Genomic DNA, 26,787 nt, shown 5'->3' with positions numbered 1-26,787 from the left:
TGTCTTATTCCAACACAGCATAAGAAAAAGAAAGAGAGAGAGAGAGAGAGAGGATTGAAACTGACCTGTCAAAAGCACCCTGTTTAAAAATGTATAATATATTTTAAATATTTTTTCAGGAGGTACTTAAAGGTTAAAGATGTGCCAAAGAAGTAGGACAATTCCCCCACCCCCTTCCTTTCACAAAAGCATTTTAAAACAATTAAAAAAAAATTCATTTCAGAATTAGGGATCATCCACGTACAATCCCCTAAAGATAAAAAAGAAACACATTAGAATCACATTAATTCAGCTTTTAAATATATATATATATTAAAAATCCCTTTTTCAATAGAAGAAGAACTTTAAGAACATTTAATAATGTTTTCGTTGTCAATTTACAACAAGGTGGAGCTGAGTGTCGGGGAGAGAAGAATCTCTGCAAGCAGTGCAGAGGCAAAGAATGGGATGGATACGAGAGCTTTGACATGTCGAGTACGGCATGTGAGGCAGTTTCAAACTCACTATTTCTTTCCCCCACCCCAACGTTTTCTTCCGCTTTTCTTTTTTTAAAAACATACACGTTTCAAAGAGCAGAAAGGAAGAGAGAATGATATGTTCTTTGCCAACTTTGCTCGAAAAGAATGTGATTCCCTTCTTTAGCTTTTGCAAATAGTTAAGCCATTTTTGTTAAGAAAAAAAGAAAGAAAAATAAATCTGAGAGACAGATAAGGACAAATGATATTGCTTGGGAGAGAGCAGAGGTCTATGAATGAAGGCCTGTGAAAACTGATCAATAGGAATCAAAGCAAAGAACGAACGATGATGCTAAGAGCAACACTAAATCCATCCCGAGCTGTCAGGGAATTCTACAGTGTCTCCATCCTCACAGCCCCTCTGGTAACCAAGAGAATGTTTTTGGCTTGAAATAGGATGCTATGTATTCTCCCACATATTCAGGATGATAGGGACTATGGCTGTATATACACCCACCCATTTTATTCTGCATCTAGTGTGGTTGGGGAAGCAGTGTACACAGGACATTAGCCACAATCCATATCTATCCTGTCATTTCTTAGGAAACAATGCATTTTGATGCGTTTATCCCTAAACTGGCTTCAATCCAAATTGAGAAAAAGCATGACCTAGCTGCTTTTTAAGCCAGTAACATGTACCAAGCCTCAATATTACCATTTTATGAATGTGTCAGTTTTATTTTGATTGTGAGGTACCCAGAACTTTTTAATGGGCAGCAAAGAAAAACAATACATGAAGGGTTCGAGCAAGCAAACAAGCCCAGTCCTTCTTGGGATCAGCTGGCCTTTCGCCTTTTAGCTGACACAGGTTTTTCTCCTTCGATGGACAACGGCATGTGTGTGGCAAATGGCCACCAGGAGAACAAATTCAAACAGCCTGCATAGATTCCTCCTCCCCACCCCCACCCCCTGCTTGCCTCACCTCATGGCATGCAAAGTGGCAATCAGTGTTCATAGTGTCCAGGTCACTTGACATGATTGTGATTCATTGCACATGCATTCATTCTGTGCAGTGGGAGGCTGTCATAGTGGGAACTGGTCCTTAGTCCCACCTTATCAGAGTAGCAAAACGGGCTGCCATACTGGAATAAATGCAAATTGAGTAAACATATATGGTTTTCCTTTAAAAGGGGGGGGGCATAGCTTCTTCTAGTTGCATTGGAGGAAACACTAAATTTGAAATTGCAGGAGTTTTCTCTTTCAAGCCAGGTGCGATGCCTTAATTTAACACTAATACTTCCCCACACCCCACTGCTGTGTGCTTGGCCGTATTGGCCTCCAACAGAGCTGTACCAGATGCACTTTTAAAAACACACACATTCAAAATGCAAAGTTCATCCAGAATCCTTCTGAATAATTTTACAGGTGAATTTTGTTGACAGATTTGGATTCTTCATGTAAAACATACTGACATTTTGGAAAGTGACAGCTTCCAGTTTTCAGGTTCAGAATTCACAAAATTGGGTTTAGGTCTGAAAAGATAGCAAACTATGGGCTTATCCACCTTTCCTCCTCACTTTCCAGGCACAGTCTGGTTGTTAGTCTTCTGTGTGATGCGTTGGAGGGATACTTCTCCCCTTCTCCCGAGTGAATTCAGGGTCTCTCAGGGACAACAGAAGGATCTAGAGCTTCACTGAGCGAGGCAAAGCTACTTGGACCCCCAGAGGCTGATGGTTTTCCACAAAGATGCAGTATCTCGAGGGATAAGGGCTCCAGCTCAGCTCTCCAAGGCCCACAGCTCACACCTGGCCATGGTCAATGGCCTTAACACCCTTATGGCCCTTATGACCTTTGGGTAACTGATCTTCCTAAATCTTCCTAAAATAAAGTATGACATACTATTATTAATAATAATAATAGGTTAATCTTGCACAGCTTTGTGCTCTAAATACACTTATCAGGCATACACTGCTTAGTCTTCAGTGAAGAGTTGGACTTTCTTTTATTATTCTAATCAAGCCATTCATAAAACTATTACTGCCCATCAGGGACTGAGATGAAATGATGAAATGGTTGCCTTATATTTGGTAGTGGCATGTGGCAAACAGTTTTGTGTAACACTTCCATGCTGTGTGGAGGGTAATTTTCTTCAGAAAGCCAAGAGAAAGGGGTCAGTCGATTTGCAGAGTTTGGGGGAAAGTGCTGGAAGACAGTTCTCACGCCACCTCCAAATCCTGAAAACATAAACATTTCCACAAACTTCCTTGTCCACATATATATCAAGCTGCACACTTAAGATGATTTCAAAGGCAAAAGTAGTTCATGAGAATCTTTCCCTCGACCTACATCGGACCTACATTAGCTACAAGCCCAGAGTTGATCTTGTTCATGTGGGCTTGGTTTTCCTGAAAATAGGATACAGTGCCACAAGTCAAAGACATGAGACCCTCCCCTCCAACTATATGAAGAAGAAAATACAATCTCTATATTATTTTCAATGAAATCAGGAACAATTCAAAGTAAATGGATACATTTGAATTCATTTAACAACCATACATAATTCATGGTTCTCTGTGTAACCCTCTGGTTTTGCACATCAATATTTAGCACATCATATGCCACATGAGCTAATAATGGATATGGCCAGGGCTGTGCAGAGTTTGTGTGAAGTCTGGGATGGGGGTCTTGTCTGGGCCGGACAATGTACAAGCCTGGCAGGGGGCCCCAACCAGCTTAGCTCTCTGATGCTCGGGGCAAATGTACCCAGCTGCCCCCCACCCCTGTACAGGTGTGGATATGGCAAAAATAACTGGGTATGTGGTGAATCCAGTTTCTGCTTCATTCAGAGCTTGCCACATATATCTCGAAGCCTTTATCCCACTATACTAGTAGAGTTGCGTGACACAATTCCTGAGAAGCAGACGGGTCAAATGTCTAAGACTGCACAAATTATAGAAAATATGACCTTCCATGTTGCCATCATAGGCAGAATGGGTGTATTTTTCTGTAGCATTTGAAAGGCATTGAAGTGCCTGGGAGATATGGTTGACTGGTATGACCAGACATACGTTTACCCAGAGCTTTATTTCAAGAAAAATAGGTGTCACAACTCACCATGAAGTTCTTAACAGTAAGTCACCAGCCTACTATAGTGCCCACCTGAGAGGTGCCAGAACTGTGCTCCAGCTGGGGGGGGGGGGAGCACTGCGTTTACCATACATGGGTTTTCAAACATGCAAATAACCTACTAGAGAGAGAGAGAAAATATATTGTCTTTTGCTTGCAATGGGTGAAGCTATCATGAAAGTCACAGCTCCTCCTAAGGGCTATTCTTCACATTCCAGGAAAAGAAAGTTCCCTATTCAGGCCAGCCATGTCTTTTCTGCAACATATGCATGTACATTTTCTCAAAACATATGGCAAGCAAGGGTGTAGGAGCACCAGAAGATCACAGTTCCTCGTGGCATGTGTACCTTGTGTTTTCAGATCCACAAATATCCTTCAAATCTTATGAGCTGTCAACCTGTGGTGGAAATGTTGGACTCCATCTTCAATGTAACATTGTTTGAACGTTTTGATGTTTGCCGCCCCGGGCTCCTTTGGGAGGAAGGGCGGGATAGAAATTGAATACATCAAAATAAATGTACATCAGCTCTCCATCCCAGGCTAGCTTTCTGGCTGACGACTAATTTATTATTCATTCTGGTCTAGCACTCCAGCTAAACTTTCTTCAACAAAGCGAAACATCTGGGCCACAAGAATCGAACCCTTGTCCCTCAAAACCTAAACTATGAGTCAACTTGAATAAGCTGATGTGAATAGATTGGCTGTCCGCACCTGAGAGGAGGCAATTCCCATTCTGGTTGCTGCTAACCCATGCGGCTCAACAGGGTGATGATCACATGTGTGCCCTGCATGAACATTTATGCCATGTATACAGCACATGGAATTATTGGCCACAAGTAGTCATGATGCCTTTTTACAGAGCCTAATGTACCACTGTCTGTGGAAGGGGTAAGAAGTCACTAGATGAGTGTGTGTGTGTGTGTGTGTGTGTGTGCATGTGCAAATGGTATAGAGTATGACCGTGAGAGGAGCCAATGTGCCCTTTGCCTTTATAAGTGATTCACGTCCATGAATGCATGTATGTCCAGTCTGTAGGTGTGGGTGGTTAGCCGTGTGACTAAGCAAGTTGATGTACAAGTGGTAAGTGCGCTTGGGTGAGTATGCTGCACTGGCATGTGTCAGGAAAAGGACAGGAGGGCCCAGACAGGGTCAGGGGCTAAGGTGCACTCAGAGGCCACACGGCTCGGCTGCTCCAAAGTGAAGGAGATCGGGTTTCAAGAAAGATGCGGAGCCAGGGGCTGCAGGGGGACAGGAGGTGGGCTCTGCTGGGCTGTTTGCATTTCCCTGGCAGGCAGAAGAAGTCAGGTTTAAAAGAATATCCTTCCATTTAGGAGTTTGTTTATTGTTCTTAACTAAGCGGCTCAGACAGGCAGCCTGGCAGCCCCACATCCACATGGACTTCCCAGGGAGGGGATCAGAGGAGGTGCAGCTTTCCAAACCGGGGGCACAAAGAGATTGTTGTATGGCTGTGTCTGAGGAGGGGGCAGAAAAGGTGGATGAAAGGAAGCTTTGCAGCCCAAGATCATGGGAGAAGGCATGTGCTAATGCATTTAGGACATCTGTTTTGGGGGAAACCTCCGGAAAGCTTTCTTTTAACACTTCACAGCAAGGAGTTCCAGTGGTTAACGAAATAATCCCACTGCTAGCACTCAGCACGCACCATTTGGCTTCATCAGTATTCTTTTGCTCTTGAGATCACTCTGGTCCTTGGGCACTCCTCTTAAATTCCTTATTGGCTTATTCCATTGGCCAACATGCACGTGATGTCTGCACACACAAATATTCACCCACCTCGCAAATAACAATATGCTTAGTATTTACTCATTTCAAGCTGCGGTCCTAAGCACACCCTGGAATTAATGCCACAGTCCTGGAGATAGTAACTCCCATTGAGATCAATGGAGCTTACTCCAAGGTAAATGGGTATCAGTGTGCAGCCTAAATCACATTGAACCCAATGGCATTTACCTCTGAACAAATATGCCCATTATATCAGGAACCCTTGCAACAATCTTGAAAAGGCAGGTCAGTGTTGCTATCCCCATTTTACAGCTGGAAGACTGAGACTTGAGAAATGAAAGCTTACCTAAGGCCACTGTGAGCCAGGGAATCCTTTTTCAGACCTCAGTCTCTTAGCCCCTCAGCTATGCATATTGTGACATGCCGTTTCCTTTCCTACCATTAAACCACGGCACTCTTTATTGCCAACAAATGGCATCTCCCCAAAGCAGCTTTCTTTCCAGAGTTTCTCCCAGATGTTTCTATATGCCGATCAGTCATTTCTCTCCTATAGTGTGCCAGTATCAGGGTACACATAGCTTATAAGTAATGCTTATTTGCTTTCTCTCCCTACATCTGCACTAACACCTAGTGGCTGGTTGGCTCATAAATGATATTTTTTCCTTACAGGAAAGCACACACACATAGGACATCAAGTCTGAAGTGCTGCAGGAGAGGATTTGGGGCTGTTTGCCAGAGTTACCTGGACTGAGCAGACAATATCGGGAGGCGTCAATCCAGAGACATATGCACATTCTGACGTGTGAGTGTGTGTGTTTGTGTGAGGTGTGTGCACCCTCCGCACCATTGTAGGGGCGTGTGTTCTCTCTGTCATAAAAGCGAGGTCAAGAAAGTTCACTCCGTTCAATGATATCCATCAAGCTCGGGAGGAGAGCAGTGGGGTGAAGAATCCTCTGGAGATCTCACCAGTCAGTAGCCAGAGAGGGATGGGGATGGGGAGGGGGGGTGGAGAAGGGCTGGTGAGATGGAAATAGCCACGTGAAGACCAAAAAAAAAAAAAAGAGGGAAAGAAAATAGCTGTAAATGAAACCAGCCAGATTCCTGCAGCCAAAACAGGAGACAGGAAACGCTCGCTTTTTAGATTATTTATCCTAAACTCTAACCCTATGGGCCACACGCTGGCTCCCTAACTGGAGAAGACTGCTCCACACCCTTTAGGCTCGGCCTGGTGCAGCCAACTTCACCCTCACTTGATTAGAGCACAACAATTCTCACTTCTGTTAGCAATTTGTTGCCAATAACAAACATCCTGCAGCGAAGTGGACCGGCCGAAAGAGGCGTCTGGTTCCTGCAGGCACGGTGCCCCCACCTGGTGATCTGTGTAACAGCACGATGGAGCGAGCGGCCAGTCCGATTTCACCACCGATTCCTCTCATTCTCTCCCTTTCACCACCACCTCCGCCCCCCTCTCCTTCTCTGCTTATATCTTATTTTACTCTCTGCGTGTCCCCCCTCCGTCTTTCATTATCAAAGGGGATTTGGATCTTTCTACTGCCCACCCCAAACATTGCCTGATCTATCTTTTCACAAATCATGTCACTCACACACAGCATTTCCCAAGCACACTTCTTTGGAAAGAAGTCCCATCAAAACCAGCCAGGCGAATATCCCCCTCTTTTTTCTTTTTTTCTTTTCTTGCAAGAGACACTACAGGGCAGCTTTGAACCTGTCTGCAAGATTTGTGCTACAGGTGACAATCGCGGTGCGTTTGGGGTAGCAGAACCTAGGGCAGAAACAAAATGTATATAGATTCAGTTAGTGTTTTACATTTGCATGAACTGATCTTCCTAAGCAAACACTGATTTCAGCCTCAGACATGAATCTAGCCCAGTAAACATGACCACTGGAATGTAAACTCGTTGAATTTTCCCTCCCTCCCTTGGCAGTGGGAACTGTCTTTTTTTGACTTGGATCTCATTGGTTCTAAGATTCTAGGGCTCCGTCAGAATAAATGTGCCCCCCCCCCGCACTTTGGGGAGAAGCTTCTCTTTCTCCTGTCTCCTAATATTTTCCATATGAAGAAGCCTTCCTGGAGCTGCGCACTGCCCTGCCGGTGAGTCTTAGGCGGGTTAGAGACGACCCTGGGATCCTTTAATCCTCTCTTTCTCTTTCATCCTCAGCCACAGCTGGACGCCCCATTGATGTGGAACAGACCAAACACCAGGCCTCTCACTAAGCTGCTGCTGGCTGCTGTGGGGCCTCTCTGCTTTACAATACAGCCAAGGCCACTGTTCTCATATCTCTGCAAGCTCACAGCCCTGTATGCCCAGAGCTCAGCCATACATTCAGCCTGCGCCGTGGCCTCCTCCATCTGTAACCCCTGAACAAACACAGCTTGTCCTCCAGCCCCCAATTCAGATCGGTCCATCCAAAACCATCCCCCACCCTCCAGCTATAGCCTCCCTGCATCTGTGCTCCTGTGTGTTACTGAAGTCACAACTCTAAAAGCAGGGGTGCTTTTCTTTAACAACATTGTACCTCGAATTTTTTCCCTTGCCTTGTGCTTACTGACTGAGCTACCAATTTTGCGCCCAAATCCCTACCATCTAAATGTTTGAAGCAAGAGGTGTAGCTGCACATGCGTTGCAGCTGGTTCCATTTCTGTGTTTTTCATGTCTGCGTGAAGGCTGTAATTTTTTTAATGTTTTCAAAACCAGAAGGAAATGATATTTTGGGGGTAATAAGAGTTTGAAAGGTCACGTGTGCCTATTTTTGCTGCTGCCTTTCGCTTTGGAGATGATACTGTTCTCCCCAATCAAAGTTACACTAAAATCCTGGGCACCTCAATTGTTTTCTATGGGGCAGCAATCCACCAGGGAAGACCATCAGTAAAGGCTTATAAACAAACTAAGAATCTAGCACATAATGGGTGTTTAACTCTAGCCTTCTCTTTGTCTAATTGGCTAGATCAGCTTTCCTAAATGTCAGTCATTGTTATTACTTGTTATAACTATTGTTATTACTTCATTCATTGACTAAAAATACTGAAAAGTGTGAGCTGGCTAGTTTCTCACAAAACAAATGAGGAGAATAATGCCTGCACATTTTGCATCATATATCAGGTTTTATAAATGCTAGAACTTTATTCTTTTGGGGGAAAAGAATGCTGGCAATCTGGGGATTGTGGTTCTTCAAGGGGCAATTGCACCCCTAGCCTCGCCCCCCCCCCCGACACTCATGGATTGAACTTGTGACCTTCTTGTACACTACCACTAAGCTATGGTTAGAATTCAGATGCCATCCGCACTCACAACCAAAGATGGTCAAATCTGTCAATTTAGCTTCTCTGTTTCTCATTTTCCCAATTGCAAGTTCTCCACATTTCCACATCAGTTTGCTTTTAAAAAAAGTCCTCGTGAAAATTCATTAGTATTCTAGTGCCAATTTCTCCTAATATGCAAAGCCATTTCCCCTAATATAGTGCTTTTTGGCATATTATTTTCACCAATCTATGCATTTATACACACATTTGACCTTAGCATATGCATTTTTGTACGAGTTACTTGGCTGGAGAGATGCATTGCAAAATCTGGGTAACTGCAAAGTGTTTCTGTTTGCATACTGTTTCAAAAAGTTTGACTGCACTAGGTTTGCCTTTAAATGTGAACTGAATCAAATTTCTTACCCATCCCTACATACAACTATTACCCATCTCTAGCTAAAACAGCGCTTAAATGTCTACAGATTCTCCCAGTTCTCTTGAAGTCTGCAACCTCTCTGTAATGCTTATAATGACATTAGCTATAAAACAAAATAGTCTCTTCTTCCTTCTGTCCAAAGGGTGTTTTCCTTGCATGCTGCTCAGTTGGGAGGTTCCTGTGCTTACTCTAGGCATACCTATCATCTCTAGCACTTTGCTGTCTTGTCATTTGGGGATGGGGAAGATGTGGCCCACAATGTTGCCGGACTTCAACTCCCATCAACCCCAGCCCGCAAGGCCAGTGGCCAGAGATGATGGAAATTGTGGTCCAGGAACACCTGGAGGGATGCATACTATAGTGCCTATGAGAGGGAAGGTATCACTGGCAACAGAGTTTGAAATAATCTCTGTTCCAAGTTTGTCCAGTCACACCAAGCCCAAAATGACTAGCTCAAGCTGAGCACTGGTAGCTGCTTCTACTTCTCATAAGTCAGCGAGGTGCAGCTAGCTATGGAAAAAACTGCCAGGTATGCTTCTGAGTCCTCAATGAACGATCAAGCCTTGGTCATTGCCAGCAGTGTGGTCACAGAATTCCATCTAGTGGTCGTTGGTTGCATTACAAGCCTCTCATCAGAAGGGACTGCTTACGGGTTAAGTGTGAATTGTTTTTATTTCTGATCCTTGTCTGCCCTCTAATGGCTGAAAAGCCTCAGTCACAGGAAGGCAACCTTCACTCCAATGAGCATGGACATCATCAGCTCCCCCACTGAAAACACACATTTACCATATCCTTTTTGTGCATCAATGAAACTGGGCCACTTTGACAGGCAGGACGATGGATGAAACAGACGGTTCTATGATTATTACTGCAATTGGATGTGTGCCGCTTTCCACATAAATGTCCCGCGAAGAAGCTCACAACACAACGGGAAATGTCAAGACGTAAGTAACATAAGAAGTTGCATTATACTGAGCCAGACCATTGGTCCATCTAGCTCAGGGTTGGCTACATGGAGGGGCAGGGGCTCTCCCGTATTCCAGACAGGGGCATTCACATCCCCTACAGGAGCATGCCAGGGACCTGAGACCTTCCGCATGCAGAGCAGATCTCTGCCACTGAGGTATGGACCTTCATTCCAGTAAAGTCTAAATAACAAGTCATTCTGAAACATAATGGAGCAAGCCAAGTAATTTTGATAACACAAGCATCATAACAATTTAAATTCATTCTGTATATTAAAAAGCAACAACCACTGTTATCAGTAACGGTAAAGGGACCCCTGACCATTAGGTCCAGTCGTGGCCGACTCTGAGGTTGCGGCGCTCATCTCGCTTTATTGGCCGAGGGAGCCGGCGTACAACTTCCAGGTCATATGGCCAGCATGACTCAGCCACTTCTGGCAAACCAGAGCAGCACACGGAAACGCCGTTTACCTTCCCACCGGAGTGGTACCTATTTATCTACTTGCACTTTGACGTGCTTTTGAACTGCTAGGTTGGCAGGAGCAGGGACTGAGCAACGGGAACTCACCCCGTCATGGGGATGCGAACCACCGACCTTCTGATCAGCAAGTCCTAGGCTCTGTCGTTTAATCCACAGTGCCACCCGTGTCCCACTGTTATCAGTATTATTTGTCAATTGCTCAAATTTAGGAAGCAGAGTCTGTTGTGAAAACTTTCCAGGGCAGCCAGGCATTAAAAAAACAAAAACAAAACCATAACCAGCAGCAGCCAGTTCCTCAAAAGTGCCAAGGGCAGGAAATAGCAAGCAGATTTCTTGTGCCGTCTACCAGATGATCTCTCACTATGTTCTGGCGCAGGTCTTAAAAACTTCAACAGCAAAAACACAGGGGTGGTGGGGGCAGTGTTCTGTCTCTTTCGTTGAGCTCTGGCTGTTCCTACAGTGGCTGGAGGGCCTGTGGTCACTGCAGAAGGATACCCACAGAAACCCACCTATTCAGGGAAGCAGGTGTTTTCAATTGTCCCAGGTTAGGCCTCACCCCACAGCTAGATTCTTAGGAGCTGGGTGGCCTCAGCCTACGTTTCCCCTGAGGAAGCTTGCCTTATCTTGGCAGAACTAGCAGGAACCAGAGGAGGAGGAGGAGGAGGAGGAAGCAGTTGCTCTTCCTTTGCTTAACTTTGGTTCCATTGATATGACACTTAAGTACATAATCCTGTATCTGGGATAACACAATTCCCCAGTTCACACACCCTGGCAAAACCATAGCTCATTCCCTTCTGGGCAACCCGTCCAATGGTCTTTTGGGGGCGGAGCCAGGGGCAAAAGTGGGTGAAGCAAAGAATGTAATTTTTACCTTTGATAGGCTTGCCACCCATCCCTTTGAAAAATGGGACTGTCCTTTAACACACACACACACACACACACACACACATACATTAATGTTCTGTTTTTGAACTTGGACCTCATCTTCCTCAAAACTGTACAGCCAGGGGATGGGTCCGGTCACTGGTGGGAGGAAGGGAGCAAGAGAGGCTGAGCAGGAATTTGTGCAGGGAGAGGGTTGGTCCATGGGAGAAGCAGAGCAACAGTGATCACAGGACACGGGCAGAGGGTGCAGTGGGTCTGGGAGGAGGCATTTGAGAAAGAGAGATTTAGTGTGGGCAGAGGGTGGGATGCTGAGAGTGAGAAAGCGGGTTTGCACAGGCGTGCTGTGGTGGAGAGTGGTGGAAGAGTTTGCGCGGACACAGGGTTGGTAGGAGTTGAAGAGAGGGGGCTTGCATGGGCCTGGTCCCATGAAGTCTCAGGAGAGAGATAGATTATATTTTATTCGGCTATAAGCCCACCAGACTCAGGAGAGAGAGCTTTTGTGTGGGCACAGAGTGGGTCAGAGAGTGAGAGGGAGGGGTTGCACACAGATCTTCCCAGGTCTGTCCCAAGGGCCATTTCAAGATATCTGGAGGGCTGCATTTGTCCCCCAAGTCTGAGCTTGCCCACCCATGCCATAATGAACGATTTACTGCAAACACAGAGATTTTTCCCACTTAGCTCCTCCCTTGGAGCAAGTGGGGGCAACAAACCACACTCAGCATTATGGCTGAACCAGAGATTGTGGTTTATTTCACTCAAGCCAAGAACAAACCTTAGCTTCACATTGTGGTTTGTTTGGGGATGAAACAAACCATGATCCCCAGTGCAGACATGTCTCTAAGACAAGGAATGTAGGTTTTTGCTCCTACTTGTGCTAGGGCAGCCAAATAACAGGTGAATGCAGCTCTGATGACAACTTTGCCGCAGACCTTCCAGAAGGGATCCCCCAGACAGAATGTAAGATGTGCAACTGACCTGGAACTCTGTGGAAACAAGTGCAGCTAATTTGCAGAAATAAAATGCACCAGCCTGATTCATCTGTCTAGAGACCCTCCGAGCAGTGATGCTCTAAACCCAAGCAGGGGGCCACTGGGTGATGGAGGCACAAAAGCAACACACACGGTACACAGTTGCTGTGAGGTGTGAGTCATTAAACCTTCTTACACAAGCACACCCACAGAGTACAGCTGTGAAAAGAGGCAGCCAAGGAGAAGTAGTAGGAATGCGTAGGGTATTTGCAGATGCAAGCGGACAAGAGGAACTGCTAAACAAAGCAAAGAGCAGGCAAGGAACATGGGGGACAAAAGAGGAACAGGAACTACAGTTCCCAAGTTTGTTAATACCCAGCTCCCAGAAGGCACCATCAAAGGTTAACACAAAATGCTAGAAATCTCTCCAGGAGCCCCTTATTTTCCCGAGGAACTGAGATGCTAAATTCAATGATGACAAAACTTAAGAGGGCCCTCTTAATGCCAGTCTGGTTTTAGGATATGATGCTACGGTGCCAACTTTGTGTGGCATTGCTACATATCAGGAACACAGAGACTATGCCCAACACAGAAAAATATGATCTGCAGGTTTCCACAAAGCCTTACCAATCATCATCAATGGCACGTACTCACTTCTTTAAAGATATGGTGTGCACTTCTACCACTCTCATGTGTGTAAGAAATTGCTCTCAGATTCTCATATCTGTAATAGTCTCTGTTTGTCCAATTATATGTGCACAGATTGTGTACCTAACAAGTGAACCCAGTGCAATAAGTATGACACACACTGAATCAGGTTCACTTACCGTATTTTGCGCCCCATAAGACGCTCCGGCCCATAAGACGCACCTAGTTTTTTGGGGGGGAAATAAAGAGAAAAAAAATTATTTCCCCCCCCCCAGGTGCAGGGCTGGAAGAACCAGGTCGGGGAACAGTGGGAAGGCACGCTCTGCCTCCCCGCTGTCCCCCGAGCTTGTGGGGCTGGCGATGGGGAGAAGTGCACCAGTCCCGGGAGGGCAGGCAGCAGGCATGGGTTGTGGCTAGGAGTCAATGCCTATCATCATGACTTCCAGTGTGGTGTAGTGGTTAAGAGCTGTAGTCTCGTAATCTGGGGAACTGGGTTCGTGTCTCCGCTCCTCCACATGCAGCTGCTGGGTGACCTTGGGTTAGTCACACTTCTTTGAAGTCTCTCAGCCCCGCTCACCTCACAGAGTGTTTGTTGTGGGGGAGGAAGGGAAAGGAGATTGTTAGCCGCTTTGAGACTCCTTCGGATAGTGATAAAGCAGGATATCAAATCCAAACCCCCCTTCTTCTTCTTCTTCTTCTTCTTCTTCTTCTTCTTCTTCTTCTTCTTCTGAGACAGCTGTCCCTCTCCCGCTTTCAAGTTCTAGGTAACCAATTTATATTAGCTGCCATTCAGATTTTTCAAGCTAAAGTGTCATCCCAGCTACTTTTTGGGATCCCAATATGGATACAAAGCATATCATAGTGATTTAAATAAGATACCCTCAAGTTTCTTTGGGCTCCCAAATTCAATTGAGTATGAGACAATGTGTGCAGAATTAGGTATACACATGATGGAATATTGGGCATGGACTAGCACTATAAAATATTGGCCACATTGCCATTTTCGTTCCCAACCCAAGTATGCTTTCCGATTTACTTAAGGACTCCTATAAATCCAGATGGCTCCAACTCACACATAGCAGAATTAGATCTACTGTATTGATATTGACTTGGAATTATTGCATAATTCTATTATTGCATAATTCTAGTGAGCAATATATTTATCGCAATATCCAAATTAGATTAAGGGATATTGAAAAACAAAACATTGAGTCAGCTGTAGATAAAATCTGCTCCCCCCAAGTTCTATGGTTTAAATACAACTGATAACATGATCACTTATATCTCAAAGTTAATAATTCCAGCCCATTTCCCCCTCAGATTTTGTTAAGGGCAGATATTTTAACATCCCTAGAAATGATAGACATTGAGGATGTTATTTGAATGTGCCAGACACTGTAGAACATATTCTCTTCTACTGTCCACTGCACAACCAGCTACATAAACACATGTTATCCCCCTTTTTGAGTAGTTAAACATCATGGCACAATGAAAATATCAGATTCTAACTGTCTGATATTAACCTGGAGGTAACTGCAAGTGTGATTGAGTTACTGTCAATAGTAAAGGTAAAGGTACCCCTGCCCGTACGGGCGAGTCTTGACAGACTCTAGGGTTGTGCGCCCATCTCACTTAAGAGGCCGGGGGCCAGCGCTGTCCGGAGACACTTCCGGGTCACGTGGCCAGCGTGACAAAGCTGCATCTGGCGAGCCAGCGCAGCACACGGAAACGTCGTTTACCTTCCCGCCAGTAAGCGGTCCCTATTTATCTACTTGCACCCGGGGGTGCTTTCGAACTGCTAGGTTGGCAGGCGCTGGGACTGAGCAACGGGAGCGCACCCCGCTGCGGGGATTCGAACCGCTGACCTTTCGATCGGCAAGCCCTAGGCACTGAGGCTTTTACCCACAGCGCCACCCGCGTCAATATTGATACTGTCAATAGTATCTCTTAGTAAATGACACAGTTTAGTAGGAAGACACTCCAATAAAAATTTCTGTTACTATATATCTTCTATGGCTGCTTCTTTGTTTAAATTTTTGTATTTGGATGTTTTAAGATGGTCTATATCTGTAATGCCTAATAAAGTTTTGGAGAAAGAAAACTGTCAGGTTCTAGATCCCTCTCCCTAGCATAGCACTGCTGATCCCTACATTTTCAGTACATTTTGCTGGTATATTGCTTAATCCACAACAGAGAGTGACAGATGTTCCTCTTCTGTGTCCTTTGTGTCTAGTAAGGCAAAAAAACTGCCGTTGTGCAAGACACTGTTTTCATCTTTCCTTGCGAATCTTCTCTCTTTATCTGCTGGAGTGAGATGGAGAACTTTGTGCATCTCATCTTCTTGGTCTCCTTGTCAGGTATGAGATTTAGAATCCTATGCTGGTTGGATAAGCGGGTGATAAGCAGGCTATAGGAACAGATTATAGTATGAATGGGTCAGATAAGGACTGTGTTGATATGTATGTATATCAAGGCACAATTGATCTTGCTGAAAACAAGCTATCTGGACTAAGAAACTTTTTACTAAAATGTCATTCTTAATTTGCCAAGCACCAGTGGTACATCTTACCTGCTTCTGCTGTCTCCATGTGGCACGCTTTGCAAATTGCATTGAATGGGATAATGGGCTAGGGATAGTGTGTATGGAAAGTTATGTCCACAGTGCAAGAGACTGAGCTAAAGGAGTCTGTTGGGTCTGTTCTCTGGATGTATAGACCTAACATTCTATCATTCTGTACAGCAGATACAAGATTACGAAAACCTCAAACTGTGATCAGCCAAAGGGCAAAGCAGAAGCAGTCTGTGCTAGATGAGAACATAAGGAAAACTCTGACTATATCAAGCCAGAGGCCAACTAGTCCATCATCTTGTTCACACAATGGCAAACCAGATGCCTATGCTAACACAACAACAGTGGAAGCTGAAGAAAGCCATCATGGCTATTAGCCACTGATAGCCTTATCCTCCATGATATTTATGCTTACTTTTATTTATACATCCATTTGCTCTGCTTGCTTGCATGCTTGTTTCACATCCCACTATATTCGGTGGGTGCAGAGCAGTTTACAGCAGCTTATCTAAATGTTTGCACCCTCCTCTTTGCCACAGGGGAGGGCTGAAAATGGGCAAGGAATGGAGTAGCGATGAGATAAGAAATACTTGAATCATGACTGGATGTCTTTAGCAAAAATATTTGTGTGGATCAGAAGCAGTAGTTAAAAACAGTCATTGGAGGCTGTGAGTTTAAGGGATGGTGATGTGGAGGGGATGCTAAACCCTTTCTCATCCAGCCATTTCTCTTCTTCTCAATCCCCCCCTCCACCATTTTTCACCTCTAAGGAGAACATAACACACACACTATTAAAGGTTACCAATGTGCAAAATATACATCATTCTGCAAGGGAATGAAAAGGACCAACACGTGTACAGAATGTTATTGATTGCAAGGGAGTTGCACTGGTGTGAACACAACCATTCAAAGCTGCAACAAAAGGCATTCTGGATCATGGAGCAACATTAAACTGTTTCTTCAGGCAGCAGATTCCATTTTTCCCTGTCCCAGCTCAGAAAAGGGGTTGAAAGCGATTCTGACTTCAAGGGCAAAAATCTCTAAGTAATTCCCTTATGCGGTGGAATCACCCATGTCAAGAAAAGATGCACTAGAAAGAGCTCCTCTGTCTATATCGAAAGATTTCCTTCTCTCAAAATTGGTCGCTAAATCATAGAATCCTAGAACTGTGGAGCTGGAAGGGACCCCGAGCGTTGGATAATCCAACCCCATGCAATGCAGGCAGAGAGCTCTTCCAAAAGACCTGTTTGTTGAGCATTCATCCCAATTTGTTGCACAAATTTGCACAGAGGTTGTACAAGGTTATATTGAGCATGCATCCTGATTTGTTTGTGTGGAGGTTATATGACATCACCAAACATCACCATTATCCCACACTTTGCATTACATTTCCCCATTATTTTTCTAACTCCCCCAAATCTGCGGGTTTCGGGGAGAGGGTTTGTTCTGCCAGACTTTGATTGCTCAACCTAACTTTCCCACCGTATGACTGAATCATACTCACAAAATAGTGACAGTCTGAAAGCAGCCTCAGGCTGCTCTTCCGCAATCCCCATATTGCACCACTCTGGAGCAGGACTTAAGGCAGAGGCAGCATGCGTGAGTCACATCTGACCAAATCATACTTTACATTACTCATGCTTTTTAAAAATGTGCTTAAGCTAGCCATTTTTATTTTGAACAAGAAGCAGATTTGTGGGCTTCTGATCCTGAATTTATTCCTGGTCCAAATTGACAGCCTGCTGCATATTGCCCCCACCAGCTGCTTTGTACCACCGTAAGTAAAGTTAACAGCACTTGGGGGGGGGGGATAAACAGCCACAGGAGAAGGAGAATTCTCAGCCGGAAATCAGTATGGGGCCTGACCTAGATCAGGAGCATGTTCTGGATTAAGGCCCCCCACAGCTGCTGCTCCTTCACACAAAAATGCCCAGCTTAAGCAAGATTTTTTTAAAAAATGTAAAAAAGCATGAATATAACAATGTTTTTAATAGGCCTTGGACCTGGCTCAAAGGTCTCGCATCTATTAAAACAGCCCAGTAACCTTCCCACCAGTGATGCAGAGACTTCAGAGACCTCAAGGTTTGGCACAAAGTGAATTTTGAAAAGTTGTTGACTAAAGCAATTTGCAAGCAAATCAAGCTGGGGTGTGGGTGGGTGGATTTGCCTTCTTACATTGAGGGATCTCCTCCCCATTTATGCAGGTCAGGTATTGTAAGCTACATATACCTAAGCAATGTGGGTGTGGCTCTGGATGATGTGGCCCCAGTGCTGTAATACGGTCACCTCCCATTACAAAAATGGAAGTATGGAATACAACCCTTCTCTCCTTCCTAGAAGCATACGCGGCTGAGGATGTTCCAACGGTGTATGGTGTCGAAGGAAAACCCATCACCATCAATTGCACTTACAACCCCCAGGAGAACCAGTGGAGAGAGAAGAGTTGGTGCAAGCTCATCAGTGAGATGTCATGTCAGCATGTTGTCAGCGCCCGGCGTTTTTGGATGCCGTTCCTCAAAAGAAAGAATGGCACCACCGCCATTGCGGACAACATCCAGAAGGGGATTCTCACAGTGACCATTGACCCATTCCAGAAAGAGGATGCTGGTTTGTATCAGTGCAAGACGGAATTCCTGGGGCTTACGAATATCCTGCAGAAAGTGAAGGTGGAAGTTCTGACAGGTAAGTCCCACCAGGGTCTTTAATCAGCTGTAAGCCTTGCCTTCTAAATAGTCATGTCTATGATACAAAATTATGACCCCAAATAAGATAGTAGACCCACTGTACAAAGACATGATGAAAAGAGGGTACAGGCGTAAACTTCTTGCTCAGCACAAAGGAGGGCGAGGAAGAGCTTTTTTCTCGCTCTTCTTGTATAGCCTTCCCCAGTGCTTTTTTCTGGGGGGACGCAGTGATATGCATACCCCCTAAACATTTTGTGAATCTAAGTTTGGTCTCATTGAGGGGCAGTATTTCAATATGAGTAGGAAAATGAGAGTACCCCTGAACATTTTTTTTAAAGAAAAAAAGCACTGGCCTTCCCTATTTCAACAAAGATGGAAGACTTAAGCTACAGAGCAATGTCCTTAAGGCTGCAGTCCACACACTTATGGTACTTACATGGGAGTAAGTTCCACTGAGAACAATAAGTCTTACTTCCAAGCAGAGATGTATAGGGTTCCACTCCTAGTCCAAAACCTACAAGTGGTCTTTGGACTCATCTATACTGTTGCTTAATAGGGATAGTTAGCTTCCTGTGCTTCCATTGATTCTGTGTTGCCTGAATGACAATTCTTCTCCAAATTACTGCCTTCCCATCTTTCTCTTCCTCAATCTGGATTTTCTAATACCTTCTCCTTTTTGGAGTATCCCTGGCATCCAAAAATCCAGACTGAGAGAGAGAAGAAAGCAGTGGTTTGGAGAACATCCTATGCCCAACCATGTATTGATGGAGGTACAAGGAAACTTGCTATCCACAATGAGCAACAGTATGGATGAGCCGGTCATGTTTATTCCTGGTTGTGACAGAGGCCTGCTCTTAATCATTGCCTTGGGTAAAGGAGCGGAAGGTAAATAGGGGTTTACTCTGATCAATCTCTGACTGATTTGCAGTTGATAGACAATTGGAGTCAGAAATCCTTGCTCAACAGCAGCAGCAGCAGCAACAACAACAACAACAACTAGAAAAAGCTTTCCTCCTCTGTACAAAGTTGCTGGGAAAACAAGTCTTGGGAGAAAACCAAGAGTGGATTTATTGTGTGAAAGGACTAAAAAAAAAAAAAGAAGAATTTAGCACCAATCCCAAATCCCTGGGCAGAGTTTATGCTCAGGTGTACCTTGCTCCTTAATTCTTAACATATGTCCACTTGCCTGGGCCACTATTCTGCACCAGCTGAGATTGATGGACCTCAAGATTCTGGTAAAAATATCTGCCCACCCCTGCCTTAAGATGTTCTTATTTTGCCAGCTAAATTGCTGTGTTTCTGCCACCAGGTCTATGGGAGACTGAGGCACCTGAGGAGCCCAGAGCAGTGCACAGCATCTCCAGGTAAATCTGTACATTCGTTTTATTGGTAAGCCTCAGGCATATTGTCATATATGCAAATAAATATATGCATATGCATGTACTTTGCCTATATGCAAATATCTACCCTGTCCTTCTGTGAGAAGTACTCTCAAGGGACTCAGCTATACAGCTGCAAATATAACGTTTTAAGTGCATTATACAAATGTGACGCTAGATGGCACCAATGAGATAATGGCAAACTCCATATATATTTTAAAACATTTTTTTAAAAAAACACTTTCACAGTGTTTTTTTATATCTGTGTGGATTCAGCCAAGGTGGCTTACATGGCAAAATCTGAATAAAAAGCAAGTTGAAATGAATAATAACTATTAGAACACAAAAATAACAGCAGCGCAGGAAACATCTCAGCACATGCCTAAACTTCATCAGCTCGAGGCTGGGGGGGTGGGGAGCTGGAATGAATAAATCCCATGCCAAGCTACTCTGGTATGGGGAGTGCACAACAGGTTTTTAAGTAGCAAGCTTGGCAGTTCTTACTATAGATAGGATACAAATACAGTCAAATTTGAAGCCTGGCTTTTGATTAAGGGAATTTAGGTTCTTTCCCACAGATAGTTTGTGAAGCCATGTGTGCATGGCATTAGCCACAATCCATGTCTATCCTGCAGATTAATGAGAAGTGCTGCATTTTGGTGTGTTTCCCCTCCAAACCAGCTTCGATCTGATCTGAAAATGTTAAGACGTATTAAGACATCCCCACACACTGGTGTGGGTAGACAGTGACTCGGAAGCACATCCAGCCATATTGAGGTGTATAATAACATGCAGGTATTTTTCAGGCCTGGGACGCGGGTGGCGCTGTGGGTAAAACCTCAGTGCCTAGGACTTCCGGATCGCATGGTCGGTGGTTCGAATCCCTGCGGCAGGGTGAGCTCCTGTCGTTCGGTCCCAGCTCCTGCCCACCTAGCAGTTCGAAAGCACCCTTAAGTGCAAGTAGATAAATAGGTACCGCTTTATAGCAGGAAGGTAAACGGTGTTTCCGTGTGCTGCGCTGGTGCTGGCTCGCCAGCTGCAGCTTCGTCACGCTGGCCACGTGACCCGGAAGTATCTTCGGACGGCACCGACTCACGGCCTCTTGAGCGAGATGAGCACGCAACCCTAGAGTCGGACACAACTGGCCCGTACGGGCAGGGGTACCTTTACCTTTACCTTTTACTTTTTCAGGCAAGGGGTGGAGGAGGTAAGCAACCTTGCTGCATTTTAAGTTGGCAATGTGCACACAGCACATTGATGAAACTTGATGGCAGAGATGAGAGACAGATATAATGGCTTTAATAGACTTACATCCATCCTTGGGACTTAATCGCTTTTTGGTCCAGCAGGTTTTTAGGTGGCAATGTGTATAAATCAATTAGTGGTGGTCTAACCTTGCTAGATTTTGGAGATCTCTCTGCTCATTCTGGTGAGTGAGAGGTACCAGATTCCTGCCCTGTTGGTTTCACTGTATGAAGGCAATAGCTTCCTTCACAATCTTGAGTGTCAAGGAAGTTAGTAGAGTAGATGCCACACCTTACCTCACTGAGCCTGGGCCCGTTCCTGTTCAACATGTAGCCTGCAAAAAAATATAATAATAATAATAATAATAATAATAATAATAATAATAATAATAAATGCTGTCGCCATGGAGCAAAGCACCTCATCCAACTAAACTGCAGGGGATTCGAAGGACTCAGATGTGTTTCCAGTCTTTGGAATCTTCTTAAGAAATTACCCTAATCATCATCTCCCCCCTGTGTTGCAGAAGGGAAAATGTATTCGAGGCCCTATTGAACCTTGTATTTCCTTGGAGATTTCTGATTCTCTGCATCCTCCCCTTTTCTTGACTGGCACATTTCACCAGGGATATGCAAGATGATTCTGACATAGAAATTACCCATTCTCATTACAGCTCCTACACTTGTGTTGCTAGCAAGTGACAAAGGGTGGGCTCAAATAAATCTGCTAAATGTGATTACCTTGAACATAATTCACTGGGACTCTTCAGCTGTAACATCTCAGGGGTGATTCAGCTGTTATTTGCCCACGTAAGGCACAAGCAGACATGCTGGTAGCAGATTCCAAGCCAAGCCTATAAAGCAAGGTAGTGGGAGAGATTTAAAGCACAGTATGAGGAGGCAGGAGGAGAAAGCTAACTCCATCCCTCTCCTATGCTTTCCTGATGAAACTTGAATCAATCCAATCCTTCATACTAGGAGTAGCCAATATGCTGCCCTCCAAATGTCATAGAATCATAGAGTTGGAAGGGACCCCAAGGGTCATCTAGTCCAACCCCCTGCAATGCAGGAATCTCTATTAATGCACACCTGACAGATAGCTATCCAACCTCTGCTTAAAAACGCCAGGGAAGGGGAGTCCACCACCTTCTGGAGAAGTGTGTTCCACAGCTCTTACCATCAAAAAATTCTTCCTAATGTTTAGTCAGAATCTCCTTTCTTGTAACTTGAATCCATTGGTTCGAGTCCTACCCTGAAGAACAGGAGAAGACAAGCTTTCTCCGTCTTCCAATGTGTCAGCCCTTTTAGATAGTTGAAGGTGGCTGTCATATCTCCTATTAGTCTCCTCTAAACATACCCAGTTCCCTCAACCGTTCCTAAGGCTTGTTGTTGAACTACAACTCCCATCAGCCCCAGCCAGGATGGTGGGAGTTGTAGTCCAACAACATCTAGAGAGCACCACCCCAGCATTATGCATAGGGCTGCATTGAAAAATGATCTGGAAACTTCAGCTGGTCCAAAATAGGGCAGCAAGATTATTGTGAACAGGCTGAAATGGTGACATTATGCCAGTGCTTTGCTATCTGCACTGGCTTCCAGCCTATTTCAAGGCTCAGTTCAAAGGTCTGGTATGACTTTTGAATAGCTTAGAGCCAGGGTACCTGAAGTAACAACTCCCATATACCTGTCTGCACACTAAAATAATATTCAGAGGCCCTTCTCCATCTGCCCACCCCAACCCCATTAGGCCAGGTAGAAGACTACTGAATACAGGACCCTTTCAGTGGTAGCCCCCTACTTGTGGAAAGCCCTCCTCAGCAGGGCTCACTTGACACCTACATCGTGGTTTTTACGGCATCTGGATAAGGCCTCTTTATTTCCCCAGGTTTTTCAGTTTTAAAAGCATGTTTTGGGTACATTTTTAGACCTTAGGACCTATTGGTTTTAGTTTAAAGTTGTTTTAACTGCTGTTTGATTTCATATTTTTATAATATTTTCATATTTTATTAGGTGTGGGTGTTTTAATGTACACCATCCAAAAAAATTACTGTTAATGGATGGTATGAAAACGCTGTAAATTAAGTGCTTTTTAACTATTTCCATACCGGTGTGAATTCTTTCCTGTTATACCCTCCGCCCCTAAAGTCAGAAAAGTTAGCTTTTAAAAGAACTGGCTGGGGTACTGGTAGGGGAAAGGTTCATCCCCCACACCCAATCCATGCTCCCCTGCTTTATAGGGATTTGTCAGGAACCCAGTCTTGACACTCGGGATTGATGCCATCATGTGTACTTTGGCCCTTAGAGAACAGAATATTTCCAGTCTCTGTAGGAAGAGTTTCCACCCTTCATTAGGCTTCCATGTGGAATGCAAACTCTTGGCAGCAAAATGAATTTTATACTTGCCAAAAGCTATGTTAAACAAATGGAACTCGACAGGAGGAACATTTTCAAAACACAATGAACTGTGAAGGAAGGCAAAAGCACCTCATAAATCTAGCCAAGCTAAAAAATCTTAACTTTCCTCTTCCATGTGAATGTTAAGACCCCCAGTTCCATATCCCACTTCTTCTTTTTTCCATGGAGCTCCATGTTCCATCCAGGCTCAGACCAGCTTTGCTTCAGCAACACGGCTGCGTCACATTCCTTCAGACCATGGCTGTGTACACATTGCCATCTTAAAGCACAGCCGGGTCATTCTTTTTCTCAATGAAAGAACTAAATCCTTTTGGGAGGGATGGAGTAACACATCATACACTTACAGATAGGTAGCCATGTTGGTCTGCCATAGTCAAAATAAAAAAATTCCTTCCAGTAGCACCTTAAAGACCAACTAAGTTAGTTCTTGGTATGAGCTTTCGTGTGCATGCACACTTCTTCAGATACACTGTATTTCATAAGTAAGGACAGAATATATACGGATTGCAGCTAATGCCATGTGTACTCTGTTTCCCAACCCAGCAGTGGCACCCCACTGAATGCTGAGTGAATGAGAATGTGCACACAGCCCATGTCCTGGCAACTCAGCAGCTAAAATCTGTAAAAAGCACTCCCACTGCTCTCCCCTGGAGCTCAATGAGATTGAGTGGCATCAAGGAGCACCCAAGACTGCATACTTACTCCTTAAGGGAAAGTGTGAGTCCATCAAGGACAGCACAAACCCCAAGACCTACCCCTCAGCACCTCCGTCTTGTCAGGCTATGGCTGGTGGCTGATGCAAATAAAGATTCATTCATTCATTGTCAGGCTCACTGTCCATTTGTTATCCATCATCTAGGGAACTATTCAAGGTCTCCTAAAAGTGGCATACAACAAGCAGAGCTGGGGACTTCTTCATATATAGGAGATACTGAGCTTTGGTTATTCGTGCACAGCTGCTATTGCTGCATGTAAATATCGACAAGAGTGGGAAGAGGGATCTTTGAGGTAGAGCCAAACCATCTATGGGCAGCTTCTGATACCATACATTGCATTAGGCTCTTGCAATGTCTATGAGCCCTGCAACTCTAAGCAACTTTGAATGTGAGTTGGGGAATCAAGCAAAAGGAAATAAGCCTTGCACTGCAGAGTTTGGCACTCTGAGCTTTTATGTTAGTGCAACAATGGGGAAACTCTGCCCACCAAATGTTGCTGAACTCCAACTCCCAACAGCCCCACCCAGGTTGGTCCATGGGAGGGAGTTGTCATCCAACATCATCTGCAGGTCCATGAGTCCCCTCCTACCTGTGTTACGGCATACAAAGTTAAATAGTTAAGCTCAAAAATAATTCTGGAACATTGCACCTGAGTCCTCACTGCTTAAAGACCAATAAAACTGCTGCAGTTTCATTACTTCACTATTTCTGCATTTGCAGTGCAATTCTATTCAGAAGCAAGTCCCACTGTGTACAATGAATAGTTCCCTGAGTAAATCTGAAAGACTTGTGATCAAGTGGTATATAAATTTGATGAAAAAAATACATAAATAAAGGAAATGACACCTGGACATATTAATTAGAACTGGCAGTCGCTAGCTACTCCAAGTGAAATGGCTGCAATGTAAAACAGCAACAGCCATGCCAAGCAACCCTGAGTGGCTCAATTGAGAAATTGTTTCCCCTCCTTTTCTTTGTTATAATTCTTTTCACAATAAATTACCTGCTTCATACCCTGTCGCATTTGTATCTTTCCAAAGCACCCTGTCAGATGCTGATGTCAATCTTCGCTTCCTTGTGGCTGGATTCTTGGGTTTCAAGCTCCTGGTTGCTGTAGCCATCTTGATCGCTGCCAAGAGCCAGTGCAGCAGACAGACAAAGGATGAGAGCCATGAAGAAAATGAGTACCAGCTCTTCCCAATCACAGGTGATGTCAGTACTCCGAGTGCAAGAGACTACTGAGAGCAGGGCTGCTGCAGAGGTCCTTTTTAAATGACTTCCACAGAACATGAATGGGGCTGGCCATATCTTGTACCAACCTAGTAGAATAGGGAATGTCAAGGCGAGTCCCTCACTGTTCTGTACCCTAGACCACCTTGCAGAGCATTTCGGGGGCATACAACCAGCTTACACAAGGAGGCAAAAATGCTAAGATGGAAGCCCAAATGTGTATATTGTTTCCAGCAAGGCGAGTGCCTCCTTGAGCTGAGTTGCCTACGTCTAGTCTAGGCCTGATCTTAATGCAGCCCAGAACCACCTGTGACATCACAGAATTCTGGGGCCTGTTTTCAGTTAGTGTGCAGAGAGACCCACAATGCAAACAGCACACCATCTTGGATTTCTGCATTGCTTCCTTGAATCATGGCTCTCCTGGTAGCTGCCTATTCTAGCCGTGTTTTTCAGTTGCCCCCTCCCACAGCTGATGGGTACATTCACAATACAAATTCATGACTTTCCACAATGAATCCTGATGACACGTTCTGTGAAAATGCTATAAATTTGTTGAGAGACATCCAGCAATCAAGACCTGTTGTGCTTTCTGGAAAAACCCATGGCATTGCTAACCCCAAAATGGAAATAATGAGTCAGGAATTTAGTGTGATGCAATGGGCTTGTAGATCATGAGTTCTCTAAGTGACACATTTGAGGCATTGCTGTTTGTTCACAAGCTTTTAGAATGAATTGCTGTTTCATTCTCCTACTCCGCCACCCCAGTATTCCAACTGCAAATTCATTTCTTTAAAATGAAAGCTTGGTGTGCTGTATATTAAATAGAGAAGATAACTTCATGTGGTAGTAGTGACCTTGGGTTATATTTGGATGCTTGCTTCGTTTAATTTCATAGCACATATGTCTTTTCTTGTTTCCAGGCTAAAAGGGGAAGTTTGGCATAAACGGGATGTGATGGAAAGATGAATGAGTAAGAATTCAAAGATAGGTGCATAGAAATTGCTCCAATAGGCAAGATGTGAAGGACATGCTTGCTTTCTCCTGTGGCCTGTGCCCCTTGACCAATGCAAGGACTGTGGTGGTTCCATTTATAAAGCCAGATGTTGCCAGCAAGTCAAACTAAACAGCTTTGCTGTAGACAATAAAGAGTATCAGATGGATGCTCCGCCCAGAAGCACTTTTAATATTATCTTGAGAACAATCTGTATAGTGTAAGAATAAATGTAAGAATGTACATCTCTTTCTCTAAGTTCTTTCTGTTGCAAAGGGAGCATAACAATAATTACATGCAGAAAAAGAAAAGAATGGCTCACACAATATAAACTGCAAGAACTCAAAACAAAGATAATAAAAATAAATTGTAGTATGAACACATAATAGTTCCTTGAGTGAATTTGAAACTTAAGTATGAAAATTATGAGCATATGTAAAAAATTACCCCAAAGGTAACTGCTGCATTAGAGATGGAATTGGGGTTAGGTTGTACACTACATCAGATCCTCATGTTCACGGGCCATTTACGTACACGTGCCCAGAGAGAAGATGTATCCTGCCACACCAGACTCACAATGGAATCCTGTTCATCTT

The 26,787-nt window shown here is 44.4% G+C and overlaps 1 protein-coding gene across 3 annotated transcripts; it reads left to right on the top strand.

The window, feature by feature from the left end:
* Nucleotides 1-15,177: 15,177 nt before the first annotated feature.
* LOC309535458 (triggering receptor expressed on myeloid cells 2-like) lies at nucleotides 15,178-26,434 on the top strand. Of its 3 annotated transcripts, none has more exons than XM_082228536.1 (5): nucleotides 15,178-15,323; nucleotides 17,873-18,217; nucleotides 19,529-19,583; nucleotides 25,011-25,177; nucleotides 26,121-26,434. In XM_082228536.1, exons 1-5 carry the CDS (start codon nucleotides 15,281-15,283, stop codon nucleotides 26,123-26,125), a joined length of 615 nt encoding a protein of 204 aa, XP_082084662.1. In that variant the 5' UTR covers nucleotides 15,178-15,280; the 3' UTR covers nucleotides 26,126-26,434. The 3 variants fall into 3 exon arrangements, with proteins under 3 accessions (XP_082084662.1, XP_082084661.1, XP_082084663.1); XM_082228537.1 differs by having other exon boundaries at nucleotides 15,182-15,323; nucleotides 17,876-18,217; XM_082228535.1 differs by lacking the exon at nucleotides 26,121-26,434 and having other exon boundaries at nucleotides 25,011-26,114.
* The last annotated feature ends 353 nt before the right edge of the window (nucleotides 26,435-26,787 follow it).

The sequence above is a fragment of the Podarcis vaucheri genome (genome assembly GCF_965113315.1).
Source record: "Podarcis vaucheri genome assembly, chromosome: 6".
NCBI lineage: Eukaryota > Metazoa > Chordata > Lepidosauria > Squamata > Lacertidae > Podarcis > Podarcis vaucheri.
This window is presented reverse-complemented; position numbering and strand designations above follow the sequence as displayed.

Excerpts from the sequence above, each read along its gene's own strand:
- LOC309535458 (XM_082228535.1), top strand. The coding sequence starts at position 15,281 with ATGGAGAACTTTGTGCATCTCATCTTCTTGGTCTCCTTGTCAG. Across the intron at positions 18,218-19,528 it reads GAAGGTGGAAGTTCTGACAG|GTCTATGGGAGACTGAGGCA; the intron begins GTAAGTCCCACC and ends TTCTGCCACCAG. Across the intron at positions 19,584-25,010 it reads GCAGTGCACAGCATCTCCAG|CACCCTGTCAGATGCTGATG; the intron begins GTAAATCTGTAC and ends ATCTTTCCAAAG.